General features: G+C 42.2%; 1 protein-coding gene across 1 annotated transcript; it reads right to left on the reverse strand.

Moving 5' to 3' along the window:
- Positions 1-1,792: 1,792 nt before the first annotated feature.
- LOC122241341 (Kruppel-like factor 18) lies at positions 1,793-8,008 on the reverse strand. Its single transcript, XM_042997149.1, has 4 exons — positions 7,970-8,008; positions 4,096-4,332; positions 3,081-3,972; positions 1,793-2,192 (listed from the first exon to the last, which is right to left on the reverse strand). Exons 1-4 carry the CDS (start codon positions 7,970-7,972, stop codon positions 2,017-2,019), a joined length of 1,308 nt encoding a protein of 435 aa, XP_042853083.1. The 5' UTR covers positions 7,973-8,008; the 3' UTR covers positions 1,793-2,016.
- Between the last annotated feature and the right edge of the window lie 11,819 nt (positions 8,009-19,827).

Genomic DNA, 19,827 nt, shown 5'->3' on the forward strand with positions numbered 1-19,827 from the left:
AGTCCATTAGGGGGCTTAGACAGAAGGCCTCCTGGCTTTCTAGGGTAGACCCTAATGAGCTATGGATCTTTTTCTGGCTTGGCAGTTGTTGGGGCTCATGGCTATATTCATTCCCTGGGCAGGCCTGCTATTCTACTTAGAGTGACTTTGATCATGTTCCTCAGAATGGTTAAGCAGACTTATCACAATGTCTGGCTCATTTTAGTCAATGATGGGGTTGCCTATGTCTCTTGCTCAGGCCCTGAAAGATCAAGGGGTGGAGCTGAGGAGTCCAGTTCCAGGCCAAATTCCTGTTTGTGATCGTTTAGGCCCAACCATAGCTAGTTATAAGACCTTGCCTGCCAGTCCTCATGGGAAAAAGCTGACCCCCTCCCCTACAGCTGACTTGGTGCCGGACAGGTGCACTACAATTTTCTGAAGGGAGTTGCTGTCAAGGAGTCACTGCACAAGCCAGCCCTGCTCTTATGCATATCTGCATTCCCAGCCTGGGCACCTCCATTCAGAGGCCTCTTTCCTGGGGGCCCTGCTGAGGCTTTTTTTTTTTTTTTCCTATCTACCTCAGTACTTTTCCAATGCTAGCACTTTCCCCTCTTCCTCCTTCTATTCCTTCCTCCTTCTCTAAAAAGATAGAAGAATCCTTTTGTTTAAGGCAGTGAGAGAATTCCCCCCATCTGCACTGCATGTCCCTTAACCCTTGCCTGGTGCTGTTTCATGGGGAAAGATGGAACACTGGGGAGCTGGCGCCTCTTCTTTTTGCATCTTGCTTGCTCTGTAGAAGGAAGTAAATACAGCCTTGATTGTTACTTTCAGTTGGGCTCATTGTCCTAATTGGCCATCTTGACACCTGATCGCATTCCATTGGGGGATGGGCTCTCACAGATGTTTGTTTATACCTATAACTTAAATATATTATTTCATAGCACACCAAATACAGCATTAAGATATAACTTTTAAAATGCTGCCTGAGCCCCTTAAAGACTCAGAGATCTAGTGTCTGGGGGCTCTGTGAGGTGAGTGGGTGGGTCAAAAAGCATCTCAAATGCTGCAGGACCAATGAAGCCCTGGGGATTTGTGGTCCACTTCCCTTTTAGGGCTCTGGGTAGAAAGTGCTCCTTTTGAAAATGAGGCTTGGGATAGATCACATCCTTGACTTTACCCAGACCTTTTTGCCAGGGGGACATCACACAAGCTGGGGCTTGGGCAGGAGCCAAGCCCTAAATGGGCAGAGCCTGCAAGAGCTGGAGAAGGACGGAGTCAGCAGGGGAAGATGGTGCAGCTTCTCTGAAGCATTTAAGTCAACCCATGGAAAGAAAAACAGACGGTGGGTTACCCCACCTGCAGAAGCGATGCACAAAAGGACCCAAGGCTCAGTGGCAAGGACAGACCCTTCCCCTGGCAGCCAGCACATGACCGCCCTGTTCCACTGCTATCACTCCCTGTGTCCTGACGGCATATGGAGAAAGTAGGGGGGAAAGAGACACTTTGAGAGAAAAAACAGCCATGAAAGGAGGTTCAACTTTTGAATAAATTAAGTACTCATCCAAATGAATCTCATTTAATTTAGACCATTTTACATTCAAAGGGACCAAGTGTCCCCCTCCTCTTAACCCCATAGAAATGGAGACCAGAGAAACATGAGCTCGGATATAGAATGCTACATTCTTTACAGATCTGAACTATGTATAAATTTTAGTCACCTACATATATACATTTTTACATGTGTACATAGAGGCAAATGCACAGCACAAGATCTAGAAGGACTGATAGCACACAGTAAAAAGTTACCCTTGGAGCAGGGAGTGAATGAAAAGTGCTTCTGATTTTATTGAAATGCATACATCTATTCCTCGTATGTTTTAGGGGGAAAAAAACACCTTAAAAGCTTACAAATAATATTAAGCACTTAACTATATGCTGGCACAGTGCTAGGTACAGAGCAAACAAAGGCTTAGTAGACGGAGTCTTTCAGCTGTACTCATTTCCTTATGGCTTGATGAGTTCAGTCATGGGCGAGTATTATCTGTGGATTCTTTGATGCTGCTTTAAGTGATCAGATCGTGCAAAATTCCTATTGCATTTAGTACATAGGTAGGGCCGCTCCCCACTATGTTTTCTCTTGTGTCTGCTGAGCTCATCTGAACGGGGGAATTTCCATGTGCATCCCTTCACATTGCATTCGTAGGGCTTCTCCCCTGGACCAGAGAAAGAAAGAATTTTGTCATGCTTCTGGGTAGCAGGGGACAGGGAAAATGAAAGTGAATAGAGAAGATAAAGGTTTTGAGCATGTTGGGGTGGGAGAGGGAGAGCCTGAGGAGAGGAGACCAGAGGTGGTGAGTGAAAGAAGAAGAGAAGAAATGCATCATGAGCTAGAAGGACAAGAGGAAAACTGTGAAGGAAGGAAAAGAAGAGAAAATGAAAAATCTGCACTTCCCCAGCTCGCGCTCTTTCTCTCTCAAAAATAAACAAACATTAGGGGAGCCTGGGTGACTCAGAGGGTTGAACTTCAGGTCATGACTTCAGCTCAGATCATGATCTCAGTGTTTGTGGGTTCGAGCCCTCCCATGTGGCTTGCTACTGCCAGCACAGAGCCCACTTTGGATCCTCTGTTCCCGTCTTTCTGCCCCTCCCCCATTTGCACTCTCCCCAAATAAATACATATAAAAAAAAAAAAAGAAAAGAAAATGAGAAATAGGAAAAGCAAGGGTCAGCAGGAAAGTCAACAGGGGAATAAGGAGGTTGGGGGTGGGTATCTGTTGGGCCTAAAGAGAGGACCATGAAGTGTCAGTCCCAGTAGAGGTGAGGCCAAAACCATCCATAAGAGGTCAAACAAATTCTTCCACTTATTCCCATCATCAATAACACAAAAGGTTGCAGCCAGGTTGGCTCAGGCCCAGAACTATAGTCTGTCCCTGGGACTGCTTTGTCCACCCTTTCAAACAGGCCAACCTTTTCCAGTCTTCTGAGGTCCCAGGCTTGGAAAGAGGTGTCAACAATCTCAAATGATCCCAAAGTTTCATAAGGGCACAAATCTTTAATCACTTGCTTGTCACCCCTATCCCTCAGTCCTACCCCTAACTTACCAGTATGTTTGCGCTCATGGATCCGGAGGTGGGAAGGCTTAGTATATGATTTACCACAGTCCTGGTATGTGCAAGTGTAGGTCTTCAAAACATTAGGATTCTTCTGGACTTGACATCTCTGGGTCTTGACGTTGCACTTCTGCTTTTCTAGGGTTTGTCCATAGATCAAATGGGAACTGGAAAAGTATAGGAATCCTGGGTATGGCAATGATGATGATTGATGTGGCATCGTATGGTCTCCATAGACAGTGTGGTCATCAGTGGAAGTTGTCATATGATGCCCCTTAAGGGTCATCATCTGACCTCCATAGAGGGTCTGGTCATCACCAAAGGTGTTCACCTGGCTGTCATAGAGGATCTGGTCCCCACTGTAGGTCATCTGTCCTCCATAAAGCGTCTGGACATCACTAAGTGACTTCATCTGGCCCCCATAGAGGGTCTGGTACCCACTGAGGGTCATGTGGCCTCCATAGAGCATCTGGTCACCACTGTAGGTCTCCATCTGGCCCCCATAGAGGGTCTGGCCCCCAGTGAAGGTCATATGGTCTCCATAGAGGGTCTGGTCATCACTGAGGGTCTTCATCTGTTGTTCTTCACACAGTGTTGTCATCTGGTTCCAATTCAGGGTCTGATTACCACTGGAAGTCATTGTATGGCCCTCAGTGAAGGTCTGCTTAGCACTGAAGGTCATCATGTGGTTCTCTTTAGGAAGTGTCACCTGGCCTCCATAGAGGATCTGGTCATCACTGAGGGTCTTCATCTGATTACCTTCATTGGGGATCGCTATCTTATTTGCAGTTATCTTTTGGCAAGCAGTGAATGTTGTCTTTGGGTTGTCAATAACATCTGTCATCTGGGAGGTTGTGGGTCTTCTCTCATCAAAGAAGGTCACCTTTTGGATCACAGAAAAAGATTCAGTTAGGTCTCCAGGGGGCATATCAAGGGCTGTAACAGTGGGTATTGTTGAGTTTTGAACAATGACTGTCCCAGGGATGTTAGGACAGGTAGAACTCACCATTGTAGACTTCAGAGGAGTCATCATCCTCTGGGTTGACTCATGTTGGTTGTCTTCACCATGGTCAGCCAGAGGTATATGGAGCTGTGGTTCTGGTGCAGCTGACATTTTTGCCTTATATGTCTCAGAGACGTCCTTGAGGAACTCCTCGATTTCCTCAACTGTTTGAAGGAAAGAGTCCACGGAAGTCTCTTTGCTATTGCTGGGTAACTGAACTGGATCTTCAGCTGTGGGATCCTGCCAGGAAAAAAAAAAAAAAATAGAAGTTCAGGGGTCTTACCCAGCTCAAATCCCAATTCCATATACCCTTCCTCTCCATCTCTGCCAATCCTTTCCTAATCTACACCACCATCATCTCCTGCCTAAAAGCCTGTGATGGCCTCCTAATTTCTCTGAGTCTGAAATAAGAAGGAACATACCTCAACATAATAAATGCCATATATAACAAGCCCACAACTAACATCTACTGAATGGTGAAAAGTTGAAAGCTTTCCTCTAAGGATCGAGAACAAGATGAGCATGCTCATTCTCACCACTCCTATTCATCAAGGTACCGGAAGTCTTAGCCAGAGAAATTACATAAGAAAAATAAATAAATGGCACCCAAATCAGAAAGGAAGAAGTAAAATTGTCTTTTTTGCAGATACTATGACCTTATATATACAAAACCCTAAAGACTCTAAAAAAAACCCTGTTAGAACTAATAAATGAATTCAGTAAAGTTGCAGGAGACAAAATTAGTACACAAAAATCAGTTGTGTTTCTATACACTAGCAACAGACTATTGAAAGAGAAATTTAAAAAATAATCCCATTTACAAAAGCACCAAGACCAATAAAATTCTTGGGAATAAATTTAACCAAGGGTGAAAAACTTGTACACTGAAAACTGTAAGACACTGAAGAAAGAAACTGAAGAAACATAAACAAAAAGATATCCCCTGTTCTTGGATCAGGAGGATTACTGTTATAATGTCCACACTATCAAAAATGACCTACAGATTCAAAGTAATTCCTAACAAAGTTCCAATGTCATTTTTCAGAAAAATAGGAAAGTTTTTTAAACTTTTAAGAAGAGTTTATTTTGAGAGAGAGAGAGAGAGCACGCATACATGAGCGTGTGCAGCATGAGCAGAGGAGGGGTAGAGAGAGGGAGAGAGAGAGAATCCCAAGTAGGCTCTGCACTGTCAGCACAGAGCCTGACTCAGGGCTTGAACTCACAAACCACGAGATCATGACCTGAGCTGAAATCAAGAGGCAGAAGCTTAACCCACTAAGCCACCTAGGCGCCCCAGGAAAAACAATTCTAAAATTCGAATCAAACCACAAAAGATTCAAAATAACAAAAGCAATCTTGAGAAAGAACAAAGCTGGAGGCATCACCATTCCTGATTTTGTATTATGTTACAAAGTTTTAGTAGTCAAAACAGTATGGTACTGCCCTAAAAAGAGACACAGACCAATGAAACAGAATTGAGCACAGAGATAAACCCACACATATAGGTCAACTAATCTTTGACAAGGATGCCAAGAACACACAATGGGGAAAGGATAGTTTCTCCCATAGGGGTGGGAAAACTGGATATGCCTGTGAAAAAGAATGACACTAGACTCCTTTCTTACACCACTCCCAAAAATTTACTTGAAATGGATTGAAGACTTAAATGTAAACTTGAAACCATAAAACTCCTTAGAAGAAAACAAAAGTCAGCAACAACTTTTGGGATGTGATACCAAAAACCCAAGCAACAAAAGCAAAAATAAACAAGTGGAACTGCATCAAACTTTTGAAAAGCTTCGGTACAGCAAAGGAAACAACAAAGTAAAAAGCAACTTGTGGAATGGGAGAAAATATTTGCAAGCTATCTGTTTGATAAGGGGTTAATATCTAAATACATAAGAAACTTATACACCTCAATAGCAAAAAACTAAACAATTCAATTGAAAAATGGACAAAAGACCTGCACAGACGTTTTTCCAGAGAAGGTATACAGATGGCCAGCAGGTACAGGAAAAAGTGTTGATCATCACTAATCATCAGGGAAATGCAAATATAAACCACAATGAGATAGCACCTCATTAACTGTTAGAATAGCTATTATCAAAAAGACAAGAGATAGGGGTGCCTGGGGGTCTCAGTTAGGCGTCTTGATTTTGGCTCAGGTCATGATCTCAGGGTCGTAAGATCAAGCTCAAGCTCTGCGTTGGGCTTTGCACTGAACGTGGAGCCTGCTTGGTTGGGATTCTCTCTCTCTCCCTCTCTCTGCCCCACCCCCACTGTTTGTCTGCTCTTGTGTGCTCTCTCTCTCTCTCTCTAAGAAAGAAAGAAAGAAAAGAAAGAAAGAAAGAAAGAGAAAAGAAAGGAAAGAAAAGGAGAAAAGAAAACAGACAAGAGATAACACATCCTGGGGAGGATGGGGAGAAAGGGGAACCCTTGTGCACTGTTGTTGGAATTTGTAAATTGGTACAGTCATTATGGAAAATGGCATGGAAGTTTCTCAAAAAAAACAAAACAAAACAGTAGACTATTATCCAGTCATTCCACTTCTGTGTATTTATCTGAAGGAAATATAATCAGGATCTCAAAGAGATATCTGCACATTCATGTTCATGGAAGCATTATTCACAATAGTCAAGATATGGAAACAACCAAAGTGTCTGTTGTCAGGGTGAATGGATAAATAAAGAAAATTTGGTATATATATATATATATATACGTATATATATATGTATATATATGTATATATATGTATATATATGTATATATATGTATATATATATGTATATATATATATATATATACATATACACATACACACACATACACAGTGGAATATTATTCGGCCACAAAGAAGACGGAAATTCATTTATTACAACATGGGTGAACCTGAAGGGCATCATGCTATGTGAAATAAGTCAGAGAAAGACAAATACTGCAGCATTTAGATGTGGCATGTAAAAAAGTTTGAACTCAGAATCAAGGAGTAAGAATGGTGATTGCTGGGGGCTGGGGGCGTGTGGGGGGTGGGGGTGGGGTGGGAAACAGGGGGGAGAGGGTGGTCAAAGGGTACAAACTTGCAGTCTTAAGGTGATTAAGTTCTGAAGATCTAATGTACAGCACGGTGACTACACTTAATAATGCTGCATTGTATCCTCGAAATTTGCTGCAGATAGCAGATCTTAAGTATTCTCACCTAAACAAAAAGCTGACCACGTGAGGTAATAGATGTGTTAATTATCTTGATTGCAGTGGTCATTTCACAACATATACACACATCAAATCATCATGTTGCACACTTCAAATATACTAGAGTTTGTCAATTATACTCCAGTAAAGCTGGGGAAAATTAAAAAAAAAAAAAAAAGAAAGAAGGAAGGTGGGAAGAGAGGGAGAGAAAGAAGGAATCAGTCCCATCCGCGCTATTTTTCCCTCTCCAGATGCTAGTTAATTTTTAATCGACCCATCCAGGACCCTCTGCCTCCTCAGCCTCGCGTTCTGCCCATCCTTCCATCCCTTCCACGACATTCGAAGTCGCCCAGGACCAGGCGGTGCGGTCTGGGGACTCTGGGGGACCAGGCGGACAGCGGCCATACCCTCGAGGAGACTTCAGGGACAGCAACCAGAAGGCCCAGCACTAACGTTGTTTCCTCTGCAGGCCGCGTCTGTCTGCGGGAAGGCACCCCTTGGGCAGGGCGGGCACGCGGGGTCGCGGGATGCTCGGGAAACACGCCCCCCGAAGAAATGAACCATTTCGCTTGTTTCCGCCCCTCCTCCCCACGAGGGACCAGCATTCCCGACTGTCCACCCGAGAGTTTCCGACCTTCCCCGCTGCAGGACCCGGCCTTAGCCCCTCCGTTTGAAGGTGCAAACTCACCATAAGTGGCTCCAGCGCGTGACCGGGAAGCGTGCTGTCGTGTCTAAGGAGAACCAGCACTGAGCCTCCGGGCGCACCGCCTGGCTTCATATACGGCCAGGCCGGATGCGCGGGGGCCTGCAGATTCGCGCCTTTGGTTGGCCACGCCCTTCGGGGCGGGGCCCAGGGCACCCATCCCGCCACCTGTGCAGTCTCAGGACAGCTACTGATCGCGTTACCTACGAGGCCCCTCCGGATGTTACTACGGTTTCCCAAGTGCCCCCTCCTCCCCCCGCCCCCGTGCCGGGAAGCAATTTGTATGCGTTAGCCCATTTACCCTCACAACAGTCCTGTGAGGTGGATGTTAGAATCGTCATTATACTATGCGGAAACTGGAGCTCAGAGACCATTAAGTCATTCGCTGGAGGTTACAAAGAAAGTCAATCACAGAGATCTGAACTAGATTTGAACTCAACGGTTTTGCGCTTGTAGTCTGTGCTTAAGCATAGGACGGTTCAACCCTAAATCCAATCAGCCGTTCAGTTCTGCGGAGTCCATCTCTTTGCTGTAAGTTTAACCAAATTACTTCCAGGGTAAAGTTCTAGATTCGATCAGGTCACCTAGAAATGGTAACGGCATTTTTGATGCGTATCTCCCTTCCCCCACCCCTCAAGTCCCGGAGACGGTTTCACCCCAGCAAAGTGACACACGCCTGGGGTTGCATGAGTGACTTCTGACCCCCTTCGGACTCCGCTCTAGGTCTCCATTTGGTCCCCAAGACCGATGACCCAACTATCACCAACTAGCCTTGGGGCGTTAGCGATTCCCACAAAGTCCTGCCCCAGGGCCACCCTTCCAGCCTCAGGTCTCTAAAATTTTTAACGCAAGCCGCCCACGCCCCTTTGCCTGGGGCCCTGAGATGGGTTGAGAGGTGAGGCGAGAGGTGCCACAAGGACTCCCAGACCCTGGCTGGGGGTATCGGCTGCTGGAAGGCCTGTCCTACTCGCATATCCAGTTGCCTCCTTCTTCCTCACTGAGGAGCTGCCATCATGGGATAAATTTATAATCCACACTGGTTTCTCCCATGGCTCCATCCCCAGGCAACTACTAATCTGCTTTCTCTCACTATACTAATGTTTTTATGTGCTTTTAAATTCATATAAGTGTCATTATTCACCACTTACTCTGAAATTTGCCTTTTTTCAATGGACGTTATGTCTTGACATCTATTCATGTGGATAGGGAATTAGCCTTTTAATTGCTGCTCTTCTCCTTTGTGTGAATAGAGAAATGAGGAGGGGCCTCCAAGGAGTCTCGGGGTCCCCAGGAGGGACTGGCTTTTCTGATTCTGAAGCAAGGCGAGTAGGGAAGCATTTGGTGTGAGCACACGACCAGGGCAAAGAAGGTCAGTTCCTCTGGAGATTACCTTTGAAGAAGTTGGGAAATTGCCTCTGAATAAGGGAGGCCAGTCCACTTTCTTAGATGTTTGGAAAGTAAAGGACATAAGCTCCTCAAATTCAGTGTCGCTGGCTGAATTTGTCTTGCTCTATTAAAGAAGTATATTAGGGGCGCCTGGGTGGCTCAGTCGGTTGAGCATCCGACTTCGGCTCATGTCATGATCTTACGGTCTGTGAGTTCGAGCCCCGCATCGGGCTCTGTGCTGACAGCTCAGAGCCTGGAGCCTGCTTCGGATTCTGTGTCTCCCTCTCTCTCTTCCCCTCCCCTGCTCATGCTCTGTCTCTCTCTGTCTCAAAAATAAATAAAAACATAAAAAAAATTAAAAAAAAATAAAGAAGTATATTAAATAGAGTGAAGAAGTTAGTCTTTTTTTTAAATGGTTATATTTGAGGTGGGGGGGGAGAGAGAAAGAAAGAGAGACAGAGAGAGAGAGTGCAAGTGGGGGCAGAGAGAGAGGGTGACACAGAATCTGAAGCAGGCTCCAGGATCTGAGCTGTTAGCACAGAGCCTGGCATGGGGCTGGAACCCACCAACTGTGAGATCATGACCTGAGCCGAAGTTGGACACTTAACCAACTGAGTCACCCAGGTGCCACCCCTGAAGAAATTAGTCTTTAGTACTCTGAATCTTAAGGCAATTTAATTTTTTTAAGTATCTTTTAAATGTTTATTTATTTTTGAGAGAGAGAGAGCGCACACAAATGAGGGAGGGGCAGAGAGAGAGAGAAAGGGAGACTCAAGGATCCAAAGCGATCTGAGAGCACAGAGCATGATGCAGGGCTTGAACTCACCAACCATGAGATCATGACCTGAGCTGAAGTCTGACACTTAACCGGCTGAGCCACCCAGGCACACAATCTTAAGGTGATTTTCTACTGGGGGGAAAAAAGTGCCGGGCAAATGAAAAAAGGAAATTGGACTAGAATGAGGGTTTTTTTTTAAGGTTTATTTAATTTCAGAGAGAGAGAGAGGCAGAGAAAGAGGGTGAGAATGAGAAAATCCCAGGCAGGCTCTGCACTGTGACACGGGGCTCAAACTCACAAACCGTGAGATTATGACCTGAGCCAAAGTTGGAGGCTTAACCAATTGAGCCACACAGGCACCCCAAGGACTAGAATGAGTTCTAAAACTTTGGTTAAAAGGTAAACATAATACTCTAATAAAAATTTAGAACTTCATGTAAATAATCATGTAAACAACTAAGTTATTAGAAACATTTTAAATAGTATTCATCTAATATAATTCCTTTGCCTAAAGAGTTTGGTAAGGAAAGGAAAGGAAAGGAAAGGAAAGGAAAGGAAAGGAAAGGAAGGAAAAGAGAAAAAGGAGAAGGAAAAGGAAAGGAAAGAACAGAAAAGAAAAGAAAAGAAAAGAGAAAAGAAAAGCTGCATTTGACCAAGTTGGAGATATAAAATGAAGACTTTCAAGTTGCTATCAAGTCAGCCATTACTAGTCATAAAAAAAGGTTTTAAGAAACTGTTCTGTACTAAGACTAAGTTTTTGTTTTGTTTTGTTTTGCTTTTAAGGAGGCTCAGCCTCCAACATGGGGCTTGAATTCAATCCTGAGATCAAGAGTCGCGTGCTCTCCCCACTGAGCCAGCCAAGCACCCCTGTACTAAGACTTTTAGCTGAGATTCGGAAAGTAAACAAAATCAAGGAAATCTAAAGCTCATCAATATTAATTTAATGCATTTAATCAAGGTAAACCCTTTGATAAATTAAATTGTTTGAGGAGTCTGGCATTTAAATGATGACTTCTAGATTTTACCTCTGAGAAATAAGCAAGCAAATGGTTTAATTTATGTAAGACTCTGGATTTGATTTCAATAAAAAGCCTAAATTAAAAGAATCACCTAAATTCCTTTAAATTGCCTTATGAAGCATATAGTTTATTATTAGTTACACTAGTATTTAAGAATTTCAAATGTAAATATGGGTGTACAATTCAGTTGAATTATATTTTAAATAACTAGTATCTTTATACGGAAGCAATCTAAGTGTTCGTCAATAGATGAATGGCTAAAGAAGATGTGGCAGATACACACAATGGAATATTACTCGGCCATTAAAAAGAACTGGAGATCTTGACATTTGCGACAACCTGGGTGGATCTAGAAAGTATTATGCTAAGTGAAATAAGTCAGAAAGAGAAAGACAAATACCATATGATTGCACTTACACACGGAATCTAAAAGACAAAACAAGTGAACGAATATAAAAGCAGAATGAGACCCCTAAATACAGAGAACAAACTGGTCGTTGCCAGAGGGGAGGGGAGTGGGGGTGGAGCAAAATGAGTGCAGGGGAGGGGGGAGTACAGGCTTCCAGTTATGGATTGAATGAGTCACAGGGGTGAAAGGTACAGAGTAGGGAATATAGTCAATGATACTGTAATAGCATTGTATGGGACAGATTATAGCTACACTTGTGGGAAGCATAGTAGCATAATGGATAGACTCGTAGAATCACTGTATTGTATTCCTGACGCTGATGTAACATTGTGTGTCAATTATACTTCAATTAAAAAAAAAACAACAACACTAGTATGGGGCGCCTGGGTGGCTCAGTCAGTTAAGTATCCAACTTTGGCTCAGGTCATGATCTCGTGGTTCCTGGGTTTGAGCCCTGTGCTGGACTCTGTGCTGACAGCTCAGAGCCTGGGGCCTGCTTCGGATTCTGTGTCTCCCTCTGCCTCTGTCCCTCCCCTGCTCATGCTTTGTCTCTTTCTGTCTCTCAACAATAAATAAATGTTAAAAATTTAAAAAAACCCACTAGTATCTTTATAAATTTTATACTCGTAAATCTGAGACAAAAATAAAAATTATGTAAGCCTATGGAATAATGCTAATTGTACTAACAGGATAAAGTTTTAAGAGCTCATGTTCTCTGTCAGATTCTTATCATTAACAGTGATTGCATCATTCTTTAATGCTGATTTAATTATGTTATCTAAAATTGCTTGCTGACTTCAGGATCTTGGATGAGTACAATATTGAGAAAATTAGTAGTCATTGTTTACCTGGAAGCCTCCAGAGAAATTAAAATTCAGAGAGGAGAGGTAATAAAATTTTTAATTGTCATTCAGTCTTCAAATGAATTTTTAGAAAAGGTTTTTTTTTTTTTAAGTTTGTTTGTTTATTTATTTTGAGAGAGAGAGAGCGTGAGCAAGGGAAGGGCAGAGAGAGAGGGAGAGAGAGAATCCCAAGCAGCTTCCGCACTCTCAGCCCAGAACCCCACACAGGGCTTGAACTCACGAACCATGAGATCATGACCTGAGCCAAAACCAAGAGTCAGACACTTAACTGACTGAGCCATCCAGGCGCCTGTAAAGATTTTCTTTTTAAGTAATCTCTACACCCAGCGTGGGGCTGGAGCTCACAACCCCAAGATCAAGAGACACACATTCTACCGGCTGAAAGAGCCAAGCACCCCGCCGTCCTCAAATGAATTTTTAACCAATGTATTCTTGACTCTATGTTTATTCTTCATAATGCTCAAATTAAGATGTAAAGTCAATCCATGTCTTAAAATCATTGGCTAAAATGCTGCATCTTTTCATAAGCTTAAATGTCTATAAGAATCACCTGGTGAGCTTATCAAAATATAGATTTCTGGGCCCCACTTCTGGAGATCTTGATTTGGTAGGTTTGGAGTAGGCCCGGACAATCTGAACCTAACACGCTCTGCCATGAAGCTGCTTCTGTGGATCAGTAGACTATTTTGTGTAACTCTGTCCCAAAATAAGACATATTCGATTAATTTTGTTTTGAAAAGTTTAATGTTTGAATAATATCATCATTTAAACATACTGTGTGACACAAATGTGCTATGTAACTGTCAACATATAATGCAGTTAGCAAATACAAGAAATGTATGAAAGAGAGAGACTGGTAGCTCAAAGGAAAAAGAATTTGGCTCTGGGTACATAATTAATGCTCAAAACTAGGTAGGAACATGCTCTTTTCTTTTATCTCTTCCGCCTAGGTGGCCTCACTCAGGCACATATCCTAGCCTCAAGAGTGTTAACATCTGGACTGGCTGGTATTATATTTTTGGATAGTTGCAACTTGAGACATTTTCAAAACAAGAAGGCTTCTCACACTTGAAAGAGTAGAAGTGTCTAATGATCCTTTTACTTTCTGTGGGGACGTAACAAAAATTGGCATTATGAATAACACAGACAAGAGTGTAGCCATTTCTCATTCTCAGTCACCTTTGCTCTGAGTTGTGAAGTTTTGAACTGACTGGTTTTTTGCTGGCGACTTTTCCTGATCCTACCTTTCTCCATGGCCAAGGTTGCTCTTGCTCCCAGATTATTTTTGCCCATCACTGAATATCACCAAAGGTTTGTTCCTGGTGTTGCTTGGGCATCCTAAGGCAATGTCTCCTCAAAAGCATTGTAGAAAAAAAATTTGCCTTTAGAAAAAAAAAATTGCTCTGCTCCCAATTCTTCCAAAATTGTTCAACAAGGCAGTAAAAACTGCCTTGTTAGTCATTCCCACAATGTGGGGGAAACTGTCAAGACAAAAGATAAAAACTTCAGCACTGTCACAAGGTAATTTTTACCCAGAAGAGTGATTAATCATCTTCATATCATGTACCTCTAATAGGGCACTTCACCTCTGTGATATTCTTCCCCAAAATATGTAACTTCAGTCTAATCATGAGAAACCTTCAGAAAAACCTTACCTGAGGAACATTCCACAAAATATCTGACCAGTACTCTCTAAAGATGGCCAGATCATGAAAAAACAGCAGCACAGAGAAACTATCATAGATTGGAGGAGACTAAGGAAACATGGAAATTAAAGTAATGTGGTATCTTCGACTGGATTTGAAAAAAGAAAAACTGGATCTGAAAAAAGAAAAACTGGATCTGGAAAAAGAAAAACTGGATTTGAAAAAAAAAAAAGAAAAAGTAGAAAAACTGTTGAAATTCAAATCCAGTCTTCCCTAGGTCAATCTAGCTAAAGGTTTGTCTATTTGGTGGATCTTTTAGAAGGACCAGCTTTTGGTTTCATTGATTTTTCTCTATTCTTTTTCTATTCTCTATTTTATCTCTGCTTTAATTTTTATTATTTCCTTCCTTCTGCTAGTTTCAGGTTCAATGTACTCTCTTTTCTAATTCCTTAAGGTGTAAAGTCAGGCTGTTGACTTGAGAGCTATTTATTTACTTATTTATAGATTTTATTTTTTTAAGTTTATTTATTCTTTTGAGAGAGACAGAGACAGTGTGAGCAGGGGAAGGGCAGAAAGAGAGGGAATCCCAAGCAGGCTCCATGCTGCCAGCACAGAGCCTTCTGTGGGGCTCAAACCCATAAAACCATGAGATCATGACCTGAACCAAAACCCAGTAGGATGCTTAACTGACTGAGCACCCCACAGACCCAGGCACCCCACAGATTTTATTTTTAAGTAATCTGTACCCAATTTGGGACTCATCACAACCCGAGATCAAGATTGCATGCTCTACTGACTAAGCCAGCCAGGCACTCTTTTCTTCTTTTTTATTTTTTAATTTATTAAAAATTTTTTTGATATTTATTTATTTTTGAGAGAGAGACAGAGCATGAGCATGAGCAGAGGAGGGGCAGAGAGAGAGAGGGAGACAGAGACTCTGAAGCAGGCTCTGCTGTCAGCACAGAGCCCAATGCTGGGCTTGAACTCACAAGTTGTGAGATCATGACCCAAGCTGAAGTTGGACGCTTAACAGACTGAGCCACCCAGGTGCCCCTCTTCTCTTTTAAAGTAAGCAGTTACAGCTTTAAATTTGTCCCTTAGCACTGTTCTCATTGCCTCCCACAGATTTTGACATTTTCTTTGTGCATTTTCGTTACTGTGCAAATGAAAACTATGTAGTTTCCTTTTCTTTTGTCTGTAGATATTTTCTAATTTTCCTTATGATTTCTTATTTGATCCATTGGTTGTTTAAGAATGTATTGTTTAGGGGTGGCTCAGTCTGTTAAGTGTCTGACTTTGGCTCAGGTCATGATCTCATGGGTTTGAGCTCCGCATTGGGCTCTGTACTGGTGGTGTGGAGCCTGCTTGGGATTCTCTCTCTCCCCCTCTTTCTCTGCCCCTTCTCACTTGTACACACACATACACACACACACACTCTCTCTCAAAATAAATAAATGAACTTAAAAATTTTTTAAAAGAATTGTTGTTTAATTTCCACAAATTCATTAATTCTCCAATTTTCCTTCTGTTCTTGCTTTCTAACTTCATCCTGTCAAGGTCAGAGAAAATGCTTTGTAGGATATCTATATCTTTAATTTTTTTAATGTTTATTTACGAGAGTGAGAGAGAGAGAGAGTGCGCACATGAGCGGGGGAGGGGCAGAGAGAGAAGGAGACACAGAATCTGAAGCAGGCTCCAGACTCTGAGCTGTGAATACAGAGCCTGATGCGGGTCTTGAACTCACAAGACGTGAGATCATGACCTGAGCCAAAATCGGATGCTTAACTGACTGAGCCACCCAGGCACCTCTGTAAGATACCTATTTTTAAAAAAAATTATTGAGAACTGATTTGTGGCTTAATATAGCGTCTATATTGGAGAATGCCCCATGGATACTTGCAAAGGAAGTTTATTCTGTTGTTGAGTAGAATGTTCAATAGTTATAACTGGTTTTGTGTGTTCAAGTCTCCTAACTTATTCTGTCTTGCTTTTTATTGAGAGTAGAGTATTACAGTTCCAACTATTATAGTATTTCTCCCTTCAACTCTGCCAGTTTTTGTTTTATATATCTTGGTTTGTTATTGCAGACATGAATGTTTATAATTGTTATTTTTTTTGCTGTATCAAATCTTTTATTAACACATAACATCCTTCCCCGTCTCTTGTAACTGTTCTTGATTTAAAGTCTGTTTTGTCTGGTATTAGTATAGCAACTTCCCTTTCTTCTGGTCTGCTATTTGCATGGAATATCTTTTTCTGTTTTTTCACTTTCAACCTATTTGTGTCTTTGGATCTAAAGTGAGTTTCTTGTAGACAGCATGTAGTTATGTCATGTGCTTTAAATCCATTCTACTAATCTCTGTCTTTGTAGAGTTTAATCTGTTTACATTTAACCTAATTACTGATAAGAAGGGATTTAATTCTACCATTTTGTTATTTTTTTATATGCCTTATAACATTTTTGTTTTGCTCTTCATTTCCTGCATTACTGTCTTCTTTTGTATTTAGTTGATTTTTTGTAGGTTTTAATTTCTTTCTGATTTGTTTTTGCATATATTCTATAGGTATTCTCTTTGTGGCTATCATGGAGACTATCTTTAACATCTGGAGGTTTTAATGCTCTAATTTGAATTTATACCAGCTTAACTTCAATAGCATCCAAAAGCTTAGCCCCTATGCAACTCCATTCCCCTTTCAGGAAGAGCTAATGAGAACAATATTCCCTGAGTTGGGGCATATTTAAAATTGCTTTCCTACAGCCTTTGTATTACAGGTAAACTGTCCTGCAATATCTTTCCTTTTGTAGATGCTACCCCACTGTTTGTTTCTTTTTGTATTGAGTGTTTATGTGAGGAACATAATGTTGTACTGATTTTCCCCTTGTTTTGTTTTATTTTGTTTTAATGTTTATTTATTTTTGAGAGAGAAAGAGTGCTTGCAGGAGGGGGGGAGGGGCAGAGAGAGAGGGAGACAGAGAATCTGAAGTGGTCTGACAGCAGAGAGCCTGATGCAGGGCTTGAACTCATTAACCCTGAGATTATGACCTAATCTGGATTTAACAGTTTTTCCCTTGTTAAATGACTTGGCCTTTCTGTTTGGAGTCCCTGAGAATTTGTTTTAATCTTTAAAATCTAATAATTCTACCAAGATATGTCTCAGAGTTAATTGTGCTGAGTCAATTTCTCCAGGCAAATGTGGTGCTTTTAAAATATATACACTTGGGGGGCACCTGGGTGGCTCAGTCTGTTGAGCGTCCGAATTAAGTTCAGGTCATGATCTTGAGGTCTGTGAGTTCGAGCCCTGCAACGAGCTCTGTGCTGACAGCTCAGAGCCTGGAGCCTGCTTCAGATTCTGTGTCTCCCTCTCTCTCTGCCCCTCCCCCACTCATGCCCTGCCTCTCTCTGTCTTAGAAATAAATAAACATTAAAAAAAAATTTAAAAAAATATACCTTGGATTCTCTTTAATTTCAAAATGTTTTCTTGAATTAGAATTTATAAAATTAGTTTCACCCCACTGTTTTGCTTTTCTTTCTCAGAGCCTTCACTTATACATCTGTTGAATCTTCCTTGCCTATTTTCTGTATCACACTTTCTGATCTTTAAAAAAAATTTTTTTTAATGTTTTTATTTATTTTTGAGAGAGAGAGCGAGCACGTGTGCTTGCATGAGTTGGGGAGGGACAGAGAGAGAGGGAGACATGGAATCTGAAGCAGGCTCCAAGCTCTGAGCCATCAGCACAGAGCCTGACTTGGGGCTTGAACTCATGAGCCATGAGATCGTGACCTGAGCCAAAGTTGGATGCTCACCTGACTGAGCTACCCAGGCGCCCCTGATGTGTCTTTTAAAATCATGGACGGGGCACCTGGGTGGCTCAGTCGGTTGAGCGTCCGAATTCGGCTCAGGTCATGATCTCACAGTCTGTGAATTCGAGCCCCGCATCAGGCTCTGTGCTGATGGCTCAGAGCCTGGAGCCTGCTTCCGATTCTGTGTCTCCCTCTCTCTCTGCCCCTTCCCTGCTCATGCTCTGTCTCTTTCTGTCTCAAAAATAAATAAAAACATTAAGAAAAAAAATTTAAAAAAAATCATGGACGAATTGGGTCTGCTTATTTGGAAAGTCATTTCCCCATGGCAGAACCCCTAGGTCACTCTGGTCTTCGTGTCTTCCACACACTAGTTGACACCCAAGTCAAGGGATTGTCCCCATGCTCAATTTATTTTTTTTATTTTAATTTTTTAAGTTTTATTTTTTTAAGTAATCTTTATACCCAACATGGGGCTCAAACTCACAACCGTGAGATCAAGAATCACATGTTGTTTAGACTGAGCCAGCCAGGAGCCCTCCCATGTTACATTTCTGAAAAGTTTTGACAAGTCTCTCTTCAGAAAATTGTAATGTTAAGGGAATTTCTAACTAAATTGTGACTTCTAGCTCTCTCACTGCAAATGTTACCTTAGGGCCACTCTGCTTTTAATTAAATCCTTCCTTTACTGTCAACCCACTGAGTCATAATTCCCTTTAAAATCTCCATCAAGAGACCTGGTGGAGAGTTTCTAAGGACACACTACACCCCCCGGGGCAAGAGGCTTCTGTGTTAGAAGTTACAACTAAATTTCCAGTGTCCACTTCTAAAAACCCTGTTTTTATTTTCATTTTTTTCAATGATCTTTATTTTTTTTAATGTTTATTTTTGAGACAGAGAGAGACAGAGTGAGTGGGGGAGGGGCAGAGAGAGAGGGAGACACAGAATCCGAAGCAGGTTCCAGGCTCTGAGCTGTCAGCACAGAGCCTGATGCAGGGCTCAAACTCAGGGACCAGGAGATCATGATGTGAGCTGAAGCCAGATGCTTCACCTATTGAGTCCCCCAGGCGCCCCATTCAATTGTCTTTAAACAACAAGAATTCTTGCTTTTGTGCTTCTTTCCTTCTGGTCTTGACATAGCAGGTTGAGTTATTTGGTGTGTTCCATCAATTAAAATAGATTTTGGATAGGATTCTTCTAGAAACCCATTCTGAGGCAAGGACCCATATGGAAGTGGCTTATTAAGGAAGGTTCCCAGAAGAACCAGTGAGGGAATGGTGAAGTAGGTTCCCAAAGGGGCAGAAATCAGGCAAGATTGCAGGTGACCTCCCAGATACACCTAGTCTTGCTGGGAGCCCTGTGGCAGCAATTAGGCTTCAGGATTTATCTTGTCCTGAAGACTTAGGCTTTTGTATCCCTAGCCAATAACTGGTTAAGGGCTGCCTGGGGTGGGAGGTCAGGTGAACTTGTAAGAATCTCAGGCACTTCCAACCCATCGCATGGTACAGGTGGCGTGGAATGGTAGTTTGTGGGGGTGGGGACAGCGGGAGTCCATTGTTCAAGGGCAAACCTCAGAAAGCTGCGCAAAAGTATAAGCTTTTAGCAGCAAAGCATGCAGAAGCTGGAGGAAGGGTGCAAAGCGCTGATAAAGGGGAACTGAGAGCATGGCGGGGAGCCCTACAGTGACCACTTCTTGCAGATAAATCTATTCTCAAAGTACCTGTTATGGGCTGAATTGTGTCCCCTTTAAATTCATATGTTGAATTCCTAACCCTAGCAGTCCTAGCAAACCAGTACATTACCCTTTGCATCTAGAAGCAGAAGAAGGCATCCTCTCTGTAGTTATATCACTTTTAAAGCAAAAAAAAAAAAAAAAAAAAAAAAAAAAAAAAAAAATCAAATGAAAGCCTTTCTGTATACCTGGATACCCTGTAGAAAGGCC

This window comes from Panthera tigris, chromosome C1 (assembly GCF_018350195.1).
Source record: "Panthera tigris isolate Pti1 chromosome C1, P.tigris_Pti1_mat1.1, whole genome shotgun sequence".
Classification (NCBI taxonomy): Eukaryota; Metazoa; Chordata; class Mammalia; order Carnivora; family Felidae; genus Panthera; species Panthera tigris.